Source organism: Drosophila virilis, chromosome 3 (assembly GCF_030788295.1).
Source record: "Drosophila virilis strain 15010-1051.87 chromosome 3, Dvir_AGI_RSII-ME, whole genome shotgun sequence".
Taxonomy (NCBI): Eukaryota; Metazoa; Arthropoda; class Insecta; order Diptera; family Drosophilidae; genus Drosophila; species Drosophila virilis.
In genome coordinates this window covers 25,244,200-25,257,800 of record NC_091545.1, presented here as the reverse complement: position 1 = coordinate 25,257,800, position 13,601 = coordinate 25,244,200, and the positions used below count along the sequence as shown (strand labels likewise).

The 13,601-nt window shown below is 36.8% G+C and overlaps 2 protein-coding genes across 3 annotated transcripts in view; one reads left to right on the top strand and one right to left on the bottom strand.

The window, feature by feature from the left end:
• The window catches only part of Sema5c (Semaphorin 5c), a 43,831-nt gene that overhangs the window by 10,349 nt on the left and 19,881 nt on the right, over positions 1-13,601 (bottom strand). The window contains exons 1-3 of one of the 2 annotated variants that reach the window (XM_002048475.4): positions 3,270-3,635; positions 2,384-2,550; positions 1,721-1,820 (exon numbers count right to left, since the gene is read on the bottom strand). In XM_002048475.4, the coding sequence (XP_002048511.1) occupies positions 1,721-1,820; positions 2,384-2,549 (266 nt within the window). In that variant the 5' untranslated portion in view covers position 2,550; positions 3,270-3,635. Of the gene's footprint in view, positions 1-1,720; positions 1,821-2,383; positions 2,551-3,269; positions 3,636-13,601 lie in introns of those variants that run through there. The other variant, XM_015176054.3, reaches the window with a different exon arrangement.
• On the top strand, positions 11,638-12,145 carry LOC6624471 (uncharacterized). The gene has a single exon (XM_002048474.4). The coding sequence runs from the start codon at positions 11,720-11,722 to the stop codon at positions 12,080-12,082; it is 363 nt and encodes a 120-aa protein (XP_002048510.1). The 5' UTR covers positions 11,638-11,719; the 3' UTR covers positions 12,083-12,145.

Here is a 13,601-nt window from a genome sequence, read left to right as displayed (position 1 = left end):
TAGTCGGGAGCTCCCGACTAGGGGATACCCTGAACCCTCCTCTTCCAACATCAAATGCATATATATATTTTATTTTAGCTCTAGCTCTTATTATTTACCAAAATTGCCCAAAAAACAGGATATCGATATCGATATTTATCGATTGCTTAGAAACGGAGTAAGTTATCGATTATCGGAAACAAACTCGATCTGCGCAGGCACTAATTCATCTAATTTCAAGTCTCTAGCTCTAGCTCTACGGACAGACGGACAGACAGGCATGGCTAGATCGACTCGGCTATTGATGCTGATCAAGAATATATATACTTTATGGGGTCGGAGATGCTTCCTTCTGCCTGTTACATACATTTGGATTTTGCACAAATACAATATACCTTTATACCCTTTTTTAATGGGTACAAAAACAAAGATTAAATTATTTTCACTGATTATATCGAATTATTACGCCATGAGTAAAACCTTAGGAATTGTTGCAATATCTAAAGACCCTGCATAAAGTTATTATAAGAACTCTGACCAGTGGACCCGGTCTAGTTTTGCCGCAATCAATAAAGCCCACAACTTATAATAAAAAAAAAAAAACATTTAATATGCCCACGCGGTTATCTAGCCGACTAGCTATCTACCTAGCCAGAGCTAAGTAGAGCAACTGCCCTTCGTTATCGTCAACATAATTCAGGGGCCAGAATATGAGAAAAGAATGAAAATTGAAAGCGGGCAAAACAAACAAAGGAAAAACCTGCGACAAATGATTGACAACAGGGTAAAAAGAAGAGAGAAAAAAAAAAAAAAAGCAGCAGCGAAAAACAGCGACGACATTTTGATAAACGAGGCAATTCGTATCTGTAGCTCAAACGGGACGGGCACACGTTCTGCCAAGGGGTTAAGATCTTTGGTAGGGACACGGCGCGGCTTCTTATCTTATAAAGATGACTGGAGTTCTGAGTTCTGAGTTCTGAGCTAGCAAATGAAAAGTAAACTCTGGCTAAGCACATAAAAGAAGCACAGCAAGAGCGAGCCGAAGTCCAAATACCCTTTGCGGCTTTATTGTCAAGCGATTGCACCTATATGCCCAAATGGTAGAGTATTTCGGGCCAAGTTTCGTTAACATTCACAAACTTAACTTCCCACTGATCATTCCTATCGGAGCTATGTAATATAGTGGACCGATCTGGGCGATTATATGGCTATATCGAGCCGAATATGCATAGATACTTCAGGGGTTCGGCTAGGTCTCCTTCTGTGTCCATACTCTCTAATAGGGTATACAAACAGCTAGGGTAGCATCAAATTGCTTAACAAATAGGCAGACAATTTGTGTATCTTTGTATCTATGAGTACGTATCTGTGACTGTGCTGGCACTTGTTGCCCGTCGATTCTATTCTATTCTGTTTGTCTTAGCTTGTTCCAGTTGCCTTTGTGTTCGTTTCGCTGAGATAAATATGCTGATATGTTACCGGTTTTTTTAACCAGACCTGTGGCACTTTCGATTTTCGCCAGAGATTCCCAGATCTCAACAATAAGCTTTATCAGACCAAAATTTACGCAATATTTCGTGCCGTCTTAGCTGATAAGTTTGGGGCATTACGTATTTTGACAAATTTAATGTTTCCGTTTACTTATTGCTATCGTTGCTTTTTTTTTGCGAACACTCATTGTGAGCTGTGAATCATTTTTCAGGTAATTTATTTGAACAAACTTAGAAATCTGAAAACTTACCTGGCACCAACAATAACCTGCTTCCTGGCCACATCGTATAACAATTCTGAATACCAACTCGTTTCGGGATCGTAAAATCGTTTGGCTGTTGACATTAAATCTGCAAAAATAAATAAAAGGCATATTATTGTAGGGTATGCCCAAGTCAGGATTACCTGTAAATATCTGATTTTACACATTGCATAAGGCCCAGAAAAACAGTTAAAAGACGACACTCGTAAGATATAAACAGCATAAGAAAATAAATGCCTATAAAAATGAAAATCAAAGTCAACAAAACTTGTTGCTGAGTTTGCGCTTCGAGTCGTACTTCAAAACAAAATTCCACATCCATGCAAAAAGCACAGAATGAAGACGATGCGCAAATATTTAAACAATAAACACGCAGCGATTTCTGTGATTAAAAGCCCCAAGTTATTTAATATACACATATATATGGTATATAAAGGGGTGTTAAGTTTCTTAAGAACTGACATCTCTGTTAACAGCCAGGCACAGTTTGCGCAATAAAGCACTTGCCACTGTCAGAAATCAACCCAATTTTCACATGCCTTCAGCATTCGAGTGTTTGACTTGATTGATTGCTTAGCGCAATTGACACAGTTTTCTAATTATTATTATCATCATATTATTATTAATGTTATTTGATAGTCCGTAACTTACCTTGATATGATATGTAACGCGAATCATTTTCCAATAACTCAAAGTTCGACTGCGCCTGGTAGCTGCTCAGTAGGGCCCGCGTATTCCTTGGGCTTTGTAGGGTTAAGTATAGTAATAGTAGAAGCCACAGCTGTTGCTGCATTTTGTCATATTTTAAAATTAACATGCTGCAAATATACAAAACAGAACAAAGAAATTATTATAAATATTTGCAACAGATCAGAGATTAAAATTTAATGCGTATACCCCTGTCTGACAACATTCATTTGTTTAAAATATCTCCAGTTTGATCGGGTAAAACCGGGTTCCGGCTTAAAACATATTTTTATAAAAATATATGTACAATCTATGCGCTCATCGAAAGAACTTTTAACAAGAAGAATCCGACTATTAATGCCAGATCTGTGCGTCTTTACGTCCTATTCCTTACTTTTAAATAAAAATCTATCTTGTATTATTAAAATCTAAAGTCTTTGAATGATATTATATAGCTAAAACTTTTAACAAGGAGAATCCGGCTATTATTACTATCCGGCGTTACTTATTATAATAATAATATATTAACCTAGATATTGCCAGGTTAAAGGTCTTGTATTATTTAAACCCTAAAGGTTTTTTTAATGATATTAGATAACTTAATAGGGAGAATCCGTGTAATAATGCCACATCTATTCGAAAACTTAGTATGAAAGACCTATTCAATAATATATTTAATTCACATATTAACAAGTAAAATCTTAAGTTTTTGAATGATATTATATAACTAGATGTGGGCTAAGTGAAAGCGTTAACTTTTAGCTTAAGCCTGAACATAGTTCCCCTTTACCCAAGTATAACTGATTAAGAGTAATCAGTTAACAGTTAAGAGCTGTTCGAATAGACTTACTTTATATATTGTCACGTAGCGCTTGAATAGATTATGTATGGTTTTCCATTCAGCTTTAGTAATAAGTAGGCAGATTGCAAAAGAGTTGTGTTTATATAAGCATTTTAGAGCTTGATAGCATATGATGAGATTACAATTTCAATGCACTTTTATTTTCACAATTCACAATTAATTAAGATCGTATGCTTTTGGAGGTTTTTCGATCAGAAATTGGTACACAGCACAGATGAAAAACTGAAATCTTTCACATTTGTAGTTTGGGTTTGTAAGTAAAATAAAATCGAAAGATACGGCACGAAGAGTTCCCGTTTTTCACGAAGCGAGTCGCGCTTGCCGAAGTTAACCGCGCAGCGAGTCAAAACAAACTGAGTTGCGGAGCGGCCGCAGCAACAGTAGACACCAGAGGCGAAGAGCGTAGAAACAACAAAACGGCCAAAGAGCGAACGAGTAAACGAACGCACGAATCAACGAATCAACGAATGAACGAAGCAGCGAGCAAAGCAAATGGGCCAAAACGCCGACGCGATGTGCAGCCCACGAAGATGTTTGCTTTGAGAACCGGCTTCGGCCTGCGCAGAGAGCTCAACTGCAGCGACAACAACAACAACAACTTGTGTTTGAGCCTGCGGGGCTTAGCATTGGTTTTTATACACTTGCAGACGGAGTATTTTCATTTTGTCAGAACTCTTGCCGTTTCAGAGCAGAATATCATGCGACTGTGAGAGTTTTGTATGAATAATTTAATTTTCTTTCAAGATATTTTTTTAATTCTAATTTTGTCAGTAAATACGACAGACCTGACCGGATCAGATCACATCAAATAACTGTGATTAATTTTATTCTTTTCAAAATATGTTTTTAATTTCAATTTAAATTTTGTCAGCAAATATACCAGAACTCTTGCCGGATCATACGACTGTGAGAGTTTTGTATGAATAATTTAAATTTCTTTCAAGATATCTTTACCAAATATCTTTACCGATATAAATATCAGACTTATATATCATATTGCTATAATAATATAGAATCGGTTGAAAAAGGGTTGAATATTTATGTTTTTTAAACAGCTTAGCCAAATTCAGCAGCTACGAGCTTCTAAAATCTACTCACATAACTCCAAGATCGTAAGTCAAGCGTATTTAATCTTCGGCTTGCCTTTCTTGTTTTTTTTTTTTTTTCATGTTGGGCGCGGTTGCAGTGGCAGCAGCAGGGCAGGGCGCTCATATATCATGCGACAACGACAACCAACTACTTACTGGCGGTAACGACTGCGGGCTGAATCTTTGGGATCGTCGCCCAGCACTGGTCGGGATTGACAGACGACGCGACGTCCGACGTCCGACGCGGGACGTGCCCAGAACAAGGACAATACTTTGCTGAGTCTGCGTTTTCATTTGGTAGTTCAACAAATTGACATTAACGTCGCGCCGCATAAGGGCACGTGATATACCAGAAGGCTGGCCTGAACGATCTTATCGATTTTGCTGTGTACCCATTAAAACTCACTTCTCCCCCTATCTGTCGTACATTTTACGATACATCAGATAATTCCTAATGGAAACTTTCATTAAGAGACTATGCTTTCGCCTCTAGGCAAATCCAATCAAGTCAAAATTAACTATTTTGGTCGATCTCATAAGTAAAACTTAAAGAATCCCAAAAACTGTATACAGAAAATGTCGAACCCTTAAAGAATAAAAACTCTTGATTTAAACTAACTGCTGCATAACTCTAGATTAAGCTAGACTTTTATCTTTAATTTTTTTAAATAAATTATCAAATATATTAACCGGAAAACTTTTCCACACAATAATACCTTATTATTATGCATACAAATGTCTAATAATTTATATACAGTATAAGTGGTTCCTTATAAAAATAAGAGCTCCTATTTTGTTTTAAGAGGTTACGAATTATGGTCAAACCTATCTCATACCGTCAAATATATATACCTTATTATTATGCGTATTAATGTATGATATTATATTCTCCTAAGTCGAAGAATGTTATACACAATATGTTCAAAAATGATTAACTTAAAAGTAAACTTGAATTTTACTTGGTAAATCTGGGCATATTACTTTTTGCCTAGACACACTTGTGTTTTCTTTTGTGATCTCTATAACAAGATTCGTCTCGCCCACGACATTTGCGAGATCCGTCTGAGCTGCAGTCCTGGCTGCCAATTGCAAACAGAGCCCATTGTCAACCTTGACTTTGGCACAGCTGCATCTTGCCTTGTCCCTGAACCCAAACATAGAGTCGAAGACATGAAATGTGCCGATGCTGCGAACATGATCGCTGAGGATCGGTCTCTAAAGTCGGTTCGGCAGCAATGTCTGGTTGTGTGTTTGGTTTGTTTATGCCTCGGCATGCAGCTCGGCGCAATCGGGGACTAGGTTCTAGAAAACATTGTGGCCATGTCAAGATACGACTACCTGAGGCGATTCATTGTCTGGGATTTGTGCTGCGAGCTAGGACGTTGCCTAAATATGCTAATTACGGTAGCACCAAAAGACGACGGACTCGAGTAATTTACAGCTTAGCCTCTGGTTGGGCAATTGTAATGCTAATGCCCACAAGTCGACCCTCGCTTCCTTTCTGAGTCACGGAAGTGGCCATAAATTCAGGTGCCCTGCCCTTATCGCGCGCTCTCAGAGCGCAATGCATATGTTGGCCCTTCCGTACCTTTTATGGTTTTCACCTGTCAATTTTGTTATAATAATGCATATGAAGGGTTTCCATTCGGTTAAGGGCGAAACTGATTGCTCAGTTGTGTCGTTTGTCAATATTTGCGCATTCAACCCGCAGATAACAAAATAATCGAACATATTTGACTGAAGAATTTTGTGACTATCGAATAGACAATGCTGTTCTTTGAGCTCGTAGATAAACCACAAATCCAGTGCAACATATATATTCATATATAAAGTATAAAGTTACACAGCTGTTCAAATGATCATAAAACCAAAATAATAATTCTTTTGGCCTATTGTTTATATTTATTTATAGACCAAGAGAACTCTAGCTTAAAATGAATATCTTTGTTAAAAGTAGCAATAAATATATATGAATATATTTTTGACACCATTAAATTCACAACAGGAAGTCCATTTCGTTTTATCCATAGTCATAAGCTTAAACTTTCGAAACGTAAAGTAACACACTGGGCACAGTCAATAAATTATTAATTATTGAAACGATCAAAAACGAGATCGAATAGTGCAGATTTCCTATGCTCCCTTCATATTTGCCCCAATCAACGATATTTGCCGATTCCGAATGCAAATTGAAAAGACCTCAAAATAGAATTGAAGCCAATCAGGAGGAAGCTCCAGATGGAATATGCTTATGAAATATTGCTTGAGTGCACATCGATTGAGGACAATACAAAAACATTAAAAAAAAAACAGATACGAAGCAATTAAGGCAACTAAATATGATAGACGAGAGAATACCCTGCAAACAGAGCTAAGCAGTATATGCGAATATATATTCTTCGAAGGGATTTTAGACACTTTCCACGCATTTTTTATGGAACCGGGGTATAAATAGAAAACAGTCATAAATTTAAAGCTCATTGGCAAGTAATTAAAGGCCACGCATAGCTATTAAAAATGGAAATATGCTAAGCGACTTTCCAGCAAAAGACATAAAAACTATACAATAAAACTTTATAAAATATTATGCGATAAAAATAATAAAAATAAATGTCAACTGAAAAATGCCTCAAAACCAAAGCCCAAACAAAATGCTCAATTGTCAAGCCGCAAGCTCGTTTGTTTTTGTTTTTTTTTTTCTTTTTCCAAACATAATTGAAAATTAAGGCAGCTGGCTTAATTTATCAATATACAAAATATGAGTCGACGACCCGCCCAGCGCTCAGGTTCAAGCTCAGGCTGACAACTTATGAATTTATGACACCATTTATAGGCGATAAGAGGCACCAAAAGAGGTTCCAAATCAACGCGGAACCAACTGCGTGGCCGCGTGTTTGGCAACTAATTTAAATTGAAATTACATATTTCATTTGAGAATTGTGTAAATATTTCAAATAATACGAATCGAAACAAATCAAGTGTCGAAAATATTAATACGTAAACGAACTAATGGGCAGGCAAAATGATCGAACTTCGCTTAAAGCGCGCTCATTAATTTGTACAACGGGTTAAATATATGCAAAAATATGCGACCATATATATAATATATATATATAAGTATAATACTAATGCGCACAATATCTGGCAGATAAGAGTGCCTAAATCAGACATTGCGCATATTTTAAAGAAGTGTCCGCTCAAAACAGGTTCTTTTGAGTGAACCAAACTGAATCCGAGTCCGAACTGGATCCAAACTTTCAGTTTTACTGGAGATAATAGATACAAATCTGTACTAATCTGTGATTAATTTCTCGAACCAAACCCAGGCATTTATACATTTTTCTAGAATCTTTATATATTTTCTAAATTTTCATATGTTTTGGAACTTTTGCAATGTATTTTGCATACCCCATCCCTTGACACCACTTGGTCTAGCTTTCTTTCTTTTAACCCTCTACTTCTCGCTCTTCTTATAACTTTTCTCTGCGGCATTCCTTCAAGATAGTATTCCAAATAAACCAAATCTCTTACAAGCCCAACTCCTGTCATCTGTTTTGCCCGAAATTCCCCCATGCTGATCAAAATGGCATTTACATATAAATAGTTTTACGATGATTTTATTTAAATTACGATTTATTGTAGTCGCACTAATTTATCAATTTTTTTGCCTTTTTTTTTTATATAACGCTCGACATAAATAAGTTTTAACAACTCCTACTGTAACAGAAATAAATGGGCCGTGGCTGGGTTTTATGCTAATTTCTTGCTTTGAATTCGTAATTTATGAGAAAAAACAACAACAACCCAAATCAAAATATTGATATTTTACAATTCCACCTGCTGTGTCCCTAATGATGTCAGTTAAAAAATTAAATATTCCGAACATGCCGCACGCCAAAAACACTTTTGAATCCAAATCGAAACTCGCACCGAAATTCGCGCAAATCGATTACAAACCTCGTTTTTTTTTGTATTCGTCTATTTGAAAAAAGAGAAAAAGAAGAGAAATAAATAAAAATAACATAAAATTTAGAGCGCTGTCCGCCAAACTTGGAGCTAACTCAATTTACAACTTTTCGAAAAGCATAAAACGAGCAAAGTTTCGATTTTGAGCATGGCGCTCACAGAGATTTGTTGGAATTGTTCTTTATATAGACAGACTAATGACTGGCTCCGGCTCTGGCTCCGGCTCTGGCTGTGGTGTCATTTCATGCCTTTCAGTTGTCAAATTAAAGGCTATGCAATAATCACACCAAGACTCACCAAGACTATGTCGCGTCTTTTTAATGGCCAACAGCGGACAGCGCAGCGCAATGGTCCACAGAATTATGACAGACACTGTGCAAATTAGTTGCATTACATTTGGCATTCTTAAGTGTGAGAATTAACAAAGTGTTCTCTTCTTAATATGAACGTTGACATGTCTATAACTATAAGAGACTAAAAGTACTTTTACTTGTTTGAAGGCAATTGCTGCTGCCAGATTTGAACCAGCGATTTTCCATTTCTTTGCCTTACATTGAACACGAATGTTCGGGTAAAACAGCTTACTGTCTTATAATCTCTTCAAAGAAGCCAGTGAATATAGTCTAACAATTTTTCCATTTTCCGAACTTTCCCAAAAATTGTAACGATTTTTTTTACACTCGACCAACTAGGTTGCATTTTTGTTAAAGGGTTTTATTTTCGTAGCGTGTTGTAAAAACTGTGTGTAAACAAGTTCCTATTATTTTAGCGAATTGCCCAAGAAATATAATAATAATAAAAAAAAAGAAGACCTTTTGTGGACCACACACAAAGTTTTGTGTTTGTAACGCTTAGAAGTGAAATTTTGTAGAGTCATAAATGTAAACAGAAACTTTTGTCAGGTAAAAGCTGGAAAAAAAAACACCAAACACAGACGACAGCAATTACAAGCAATTGACTCGACTTGAGGATCTACACATTTATTTTTGTCTGAGACCTGGCCCCAAATTGGGAATAGCAGCTCGGCGACGGGGTGTGTCTTACCAAAGTCTTTGGTCTTAAGCTCTAATCCAGAAGCCAACTTTGTTCCACAAAAGAAGCCGAATTTACATAAATTTCAATTGGCGCGCCTTCCTTGCCAGGTTTTTTGTTTTTTTTTGTCGACTTTTTTTATATCTGTTGCCAACTCGTTTAATGTCTTCATTTCAAGTTAATTTTCACCGGCTGTGGGTGTTGCGGCTCACACAATTTATGTGCGACAGTGAAAGCCATAGAAATATGAGGTACACGAAATGCCAGCCTTATAAATCAACTTGAATGCCCCATGCAACGCACCCTTTTTCGGTAATGCTCGCTTTTGTTGCTTTTGTTGCTGTCCCAAAGAAAAGGATTAAATGCCCATAACTGACCCCAACAAAAGTGTGCGGTCGCATCTGTGTGTGGTCTTCCACATAAATGTATGATATAAAGACTTGCATATCCAAGATATGCGAAAGTTCAAAAAAATTTTACCATATTTACGTAACTGTGCCCAGATATGACGTTTTTAATCAAATATAATTATTTTGCAAAAAAATCTAGACATTAAATAATTTTGTAAGCAATGAGAAAATAAGGCACCACTTTATATATACTCATAAAAGGGGATAAGGAAACAAATGAAATTCTTTAAATAAAATCAATAAAACTTATTTATGATCTCTAAACAAGCTCTAGACTTTCGCTTGCATAAACAATAATACAATAAATAATAAATTTTAACTCTAAGAATAACAAAAAAAAACGTAATGTGAAACTAGTTTAAAACCATGAAACAAAATCCATGACTATTTCCATTGAAGATATTAATATTATTAGATATTATTTTCACTCTGAAACACTTGATAAATCAAATAGTTGTAGTTGACACAAATGCCAAAGATTTAAAAAAAAAAAACACAAGAGGTTCTAGTCGTGATTTCCCGACTAGGGGATACCCTGAACCCTCTTCTTCCAACATCAAATGCATATATTTTATTTTAGAAGCTATATGTCAAGTTTGGTGACTCTAGCTCTTATTATTTACTAAAATTGCCCAAAAAACAGGATATCGATATCGATTTTTATCGATTGCTTGGAAACGGAGTGAGTTATCGATTATCGGCAACAAACTCGATCTGCGCAGGCACTAGGAGCACATCTAAAATTTCTAGGTTCGGCAATTGGTGCTGATCAAGAATATATATACTATATGGGGTCGGAGATGCTTCGTTCTGCCGGTTACATACATTTGCATTTTGCACAAATACAATATACCCTTTTTACCCATTTTCAAGGGGTTCAGGGTATAAAAATATGCTTAGCCATTTAACACTTTGACAAAAGCCAACAACAAAAGGCCATTAAGTAAATTTACATAAATCAAAATTATGTTGGACACGACAAAGACAAAGGCATTGAAGCTTATACAATTTATAAGTATTAACCGAGCCATTTGTAGAATATAATGTTTAAATAGCAAAATCAATAGACCAAGAATCTGAGCATCTATCGGAAGGTGTTAATAATTTATTATTATTATTAGCATGGCATTGTTGGCTCCATTGTTTGGGTTTGGCGGAATTCCACGAACACGCCTCGATTTATAAGGTGTGAGGCGCTCGTTGAATAAACTTGATAAAACTTAAATAAATAATAAACTATATTTGTTATTATGCCAAAGGGCAGGGGCCCTTAGACTGTTCGTAACATGATACGGGTTGGGCTTGACTGTAAACCCAGCACACTTTTTTGCTGACTCGGTTTACGGTTCCAGCGAATGCATGCTTTAAAGTTCGGTTCGTGAACCTAGTTCCACATCACATTCCTTTTAATGTTGAATAGAACAATAATTTTAATGAAATTCTGGTTTCGAACCAGTTCAGCTCAAACCTGATCTGGGTCCGCAATCAAAAACCAGCGAATGGCTTGCTTTAAAGTTCGGTTCGTGAACCTAGTTCCACATCAAATCTCTTTTCTTGTTCAATAGAACAATAATTTTAATAGAATTCTGGATTCGAACTAGTTTAGCTCAAGTCTGATCTGGGCCCGCAATCAAAAACCAGCGAATGGCTTGCTTTAAAGATCGTTTCGTAAAACTAGTTCCACATCAAATCTCTTTTCTTGTTCAATAGAACAATAATTTTAATAGAATTCTGGATTCTAACTAGTTTAGCCCACGCCTGATCTGGGTCCGCGATCGAAAACCAATTCCATTTGATCGACAATAATTTGAAATTCATGTCGAATCGAGTGTATAAATTTCGTACACTCCGTCTGACACATTGAAAAAGTAAATAGCTTATTTACAAAAAAAAAAAAATATATATTTATTTTTTTAATTTCGAAATTCTTCATTTATCGAAAATGGCGCTGGCGCAACAATACTCGAACATTTCGGAGGAAGTAATGGAATATCTGTTCGATCAGAAGATACGCGAACGCGATCTAATTGCCGAAAAAGAGGAGCTCAAATTGCGCATGAACAAGATCGAGGAGCACCTGGTTCTACTGCAGAACCGCGACGACGAACTAACCTGCATGATCGCCGCCGGCAATCTCTACCAGCTGAGCACCGTCAAGCTGGTGCGAGAGGGTCTCCTGGCCAGCCTAACGGCCAGCATGCAGCCGTACCTCAAGCTGCATCGCAAACTCCTGCGTTTGCAGCGACACATTCGCGAGGATCACAGCGTGTTGTATGAGAACTTGATCAGAACGCCGAGCACTTAATGCAATGCACCTTATAAAAAGACGAAGTTTAGATAAATAAATTTAGCTGATAAAATAACTTAATCTTAGGCCCAGTTTTGACTTCACTTATACGAGGGGAAACGGGGCTGACTTGAACATTATCTAACATTTATTTTTATAACAATATATGAAAATTCGATGAGAAATCTTATAGTAAAACAATTTAACTCTATTCTCTGTACTATTTGGAGTCAAGTTCTCATCTTATGATAAACAAATTTTACTTTATTCTAAGCACTTTATCAACTTTCAAAAGACAACATCCCACGACATTTTCAAGCTGCATTTCAGTCGAAATTTTGTTGTAATACATTTTTTTTTTCATTATATTTTTTGTGAGTTGGCGGTGATGAAGCATCAACTGGCAGGGGCAACAACAGAGACCCGACTTGTCATAATTAAATGTGTAATATTTGTCTGCGCTTTCGACACCTCTGTCCCCCCCCCCCCCCCCCCCCCCCTTTTTCTACAGGTTTGTCCGTCTGCTCAACGAGCCGTGAGCTGCGCACGCGCTGACTACATGAATTTGGAAGGGGAAAACGCAGCACGGGCACGGTTAGCCGGATCGTGTAAATTATCGTTTCATCAGCCATGGGCCTATATTGTATATACTACCTGAATTCCGACAATCGGCGCGTTCCGCTTGCCTCGTTTCAAAAGCGAAAAGTGCGTCGGCTTTTTGTGGCCCATTGTATTTCCCCGAGCTTTGTGCCGCATTTTCATGATGTATGTTTTCAACTTTCGTTTGTGTAAGTTTTTTATTTGGTTTTGTTTTTTTTTTTTTGTTCACTTTGTACAACAATTTGTTGTTTTGGATGCTGCGACTCGATTTCCGTGGCACGTGCATCAAATAAATATTGCCCATGTGGAAATTTACTATAAACGCAAATAATACGGATATCAATAAATACGGGATACCCTAAATACCCTGTAATTTGTATTTACTATAATTCATTGTCGATGCCATTGCGATATTTGTACTCATTTATAAGGAGTTTTCTTCCATTTAAAAATCCATCAATTTCATTTGAGTAGAAAACAACTGAAAAGGTTTTTTCTTTAGCAAAAGTTTATAAAGTTGATTGTCTGATTGTGTTGATTGTGTTGATGTTTCGAGCCCTTGGCTCGTGTTCCATGTTGTTAACAAGCCTGATTAATGGCCGCGATTAGCATAAGTAAATATTACACACAAATTATGTGCAAAGTGTGCTTAAAACTATGCACAATCGTGATTCAATATTAGATCTTTTTGGGCGGAGGTAAACAGCCGTTACGGCGAAATCCAGGCCGAGCAAGTGCACAAAGCGGCTAAATTGTGTCGACGTTAATTAAAAAACTACACAAAAATTTGCATACAAGACGAAATTGGCTTCAAAAATTGAGTTTGTCTGCGAATTTGTGCGCCAGCCAGCCGGCGGCCATTTGGTGTTTTCAAACGCTGTCACTGTCAACTGTCAGTACGAAATCAAGCACATAAATTCCAAAAAAAAAAATAAAT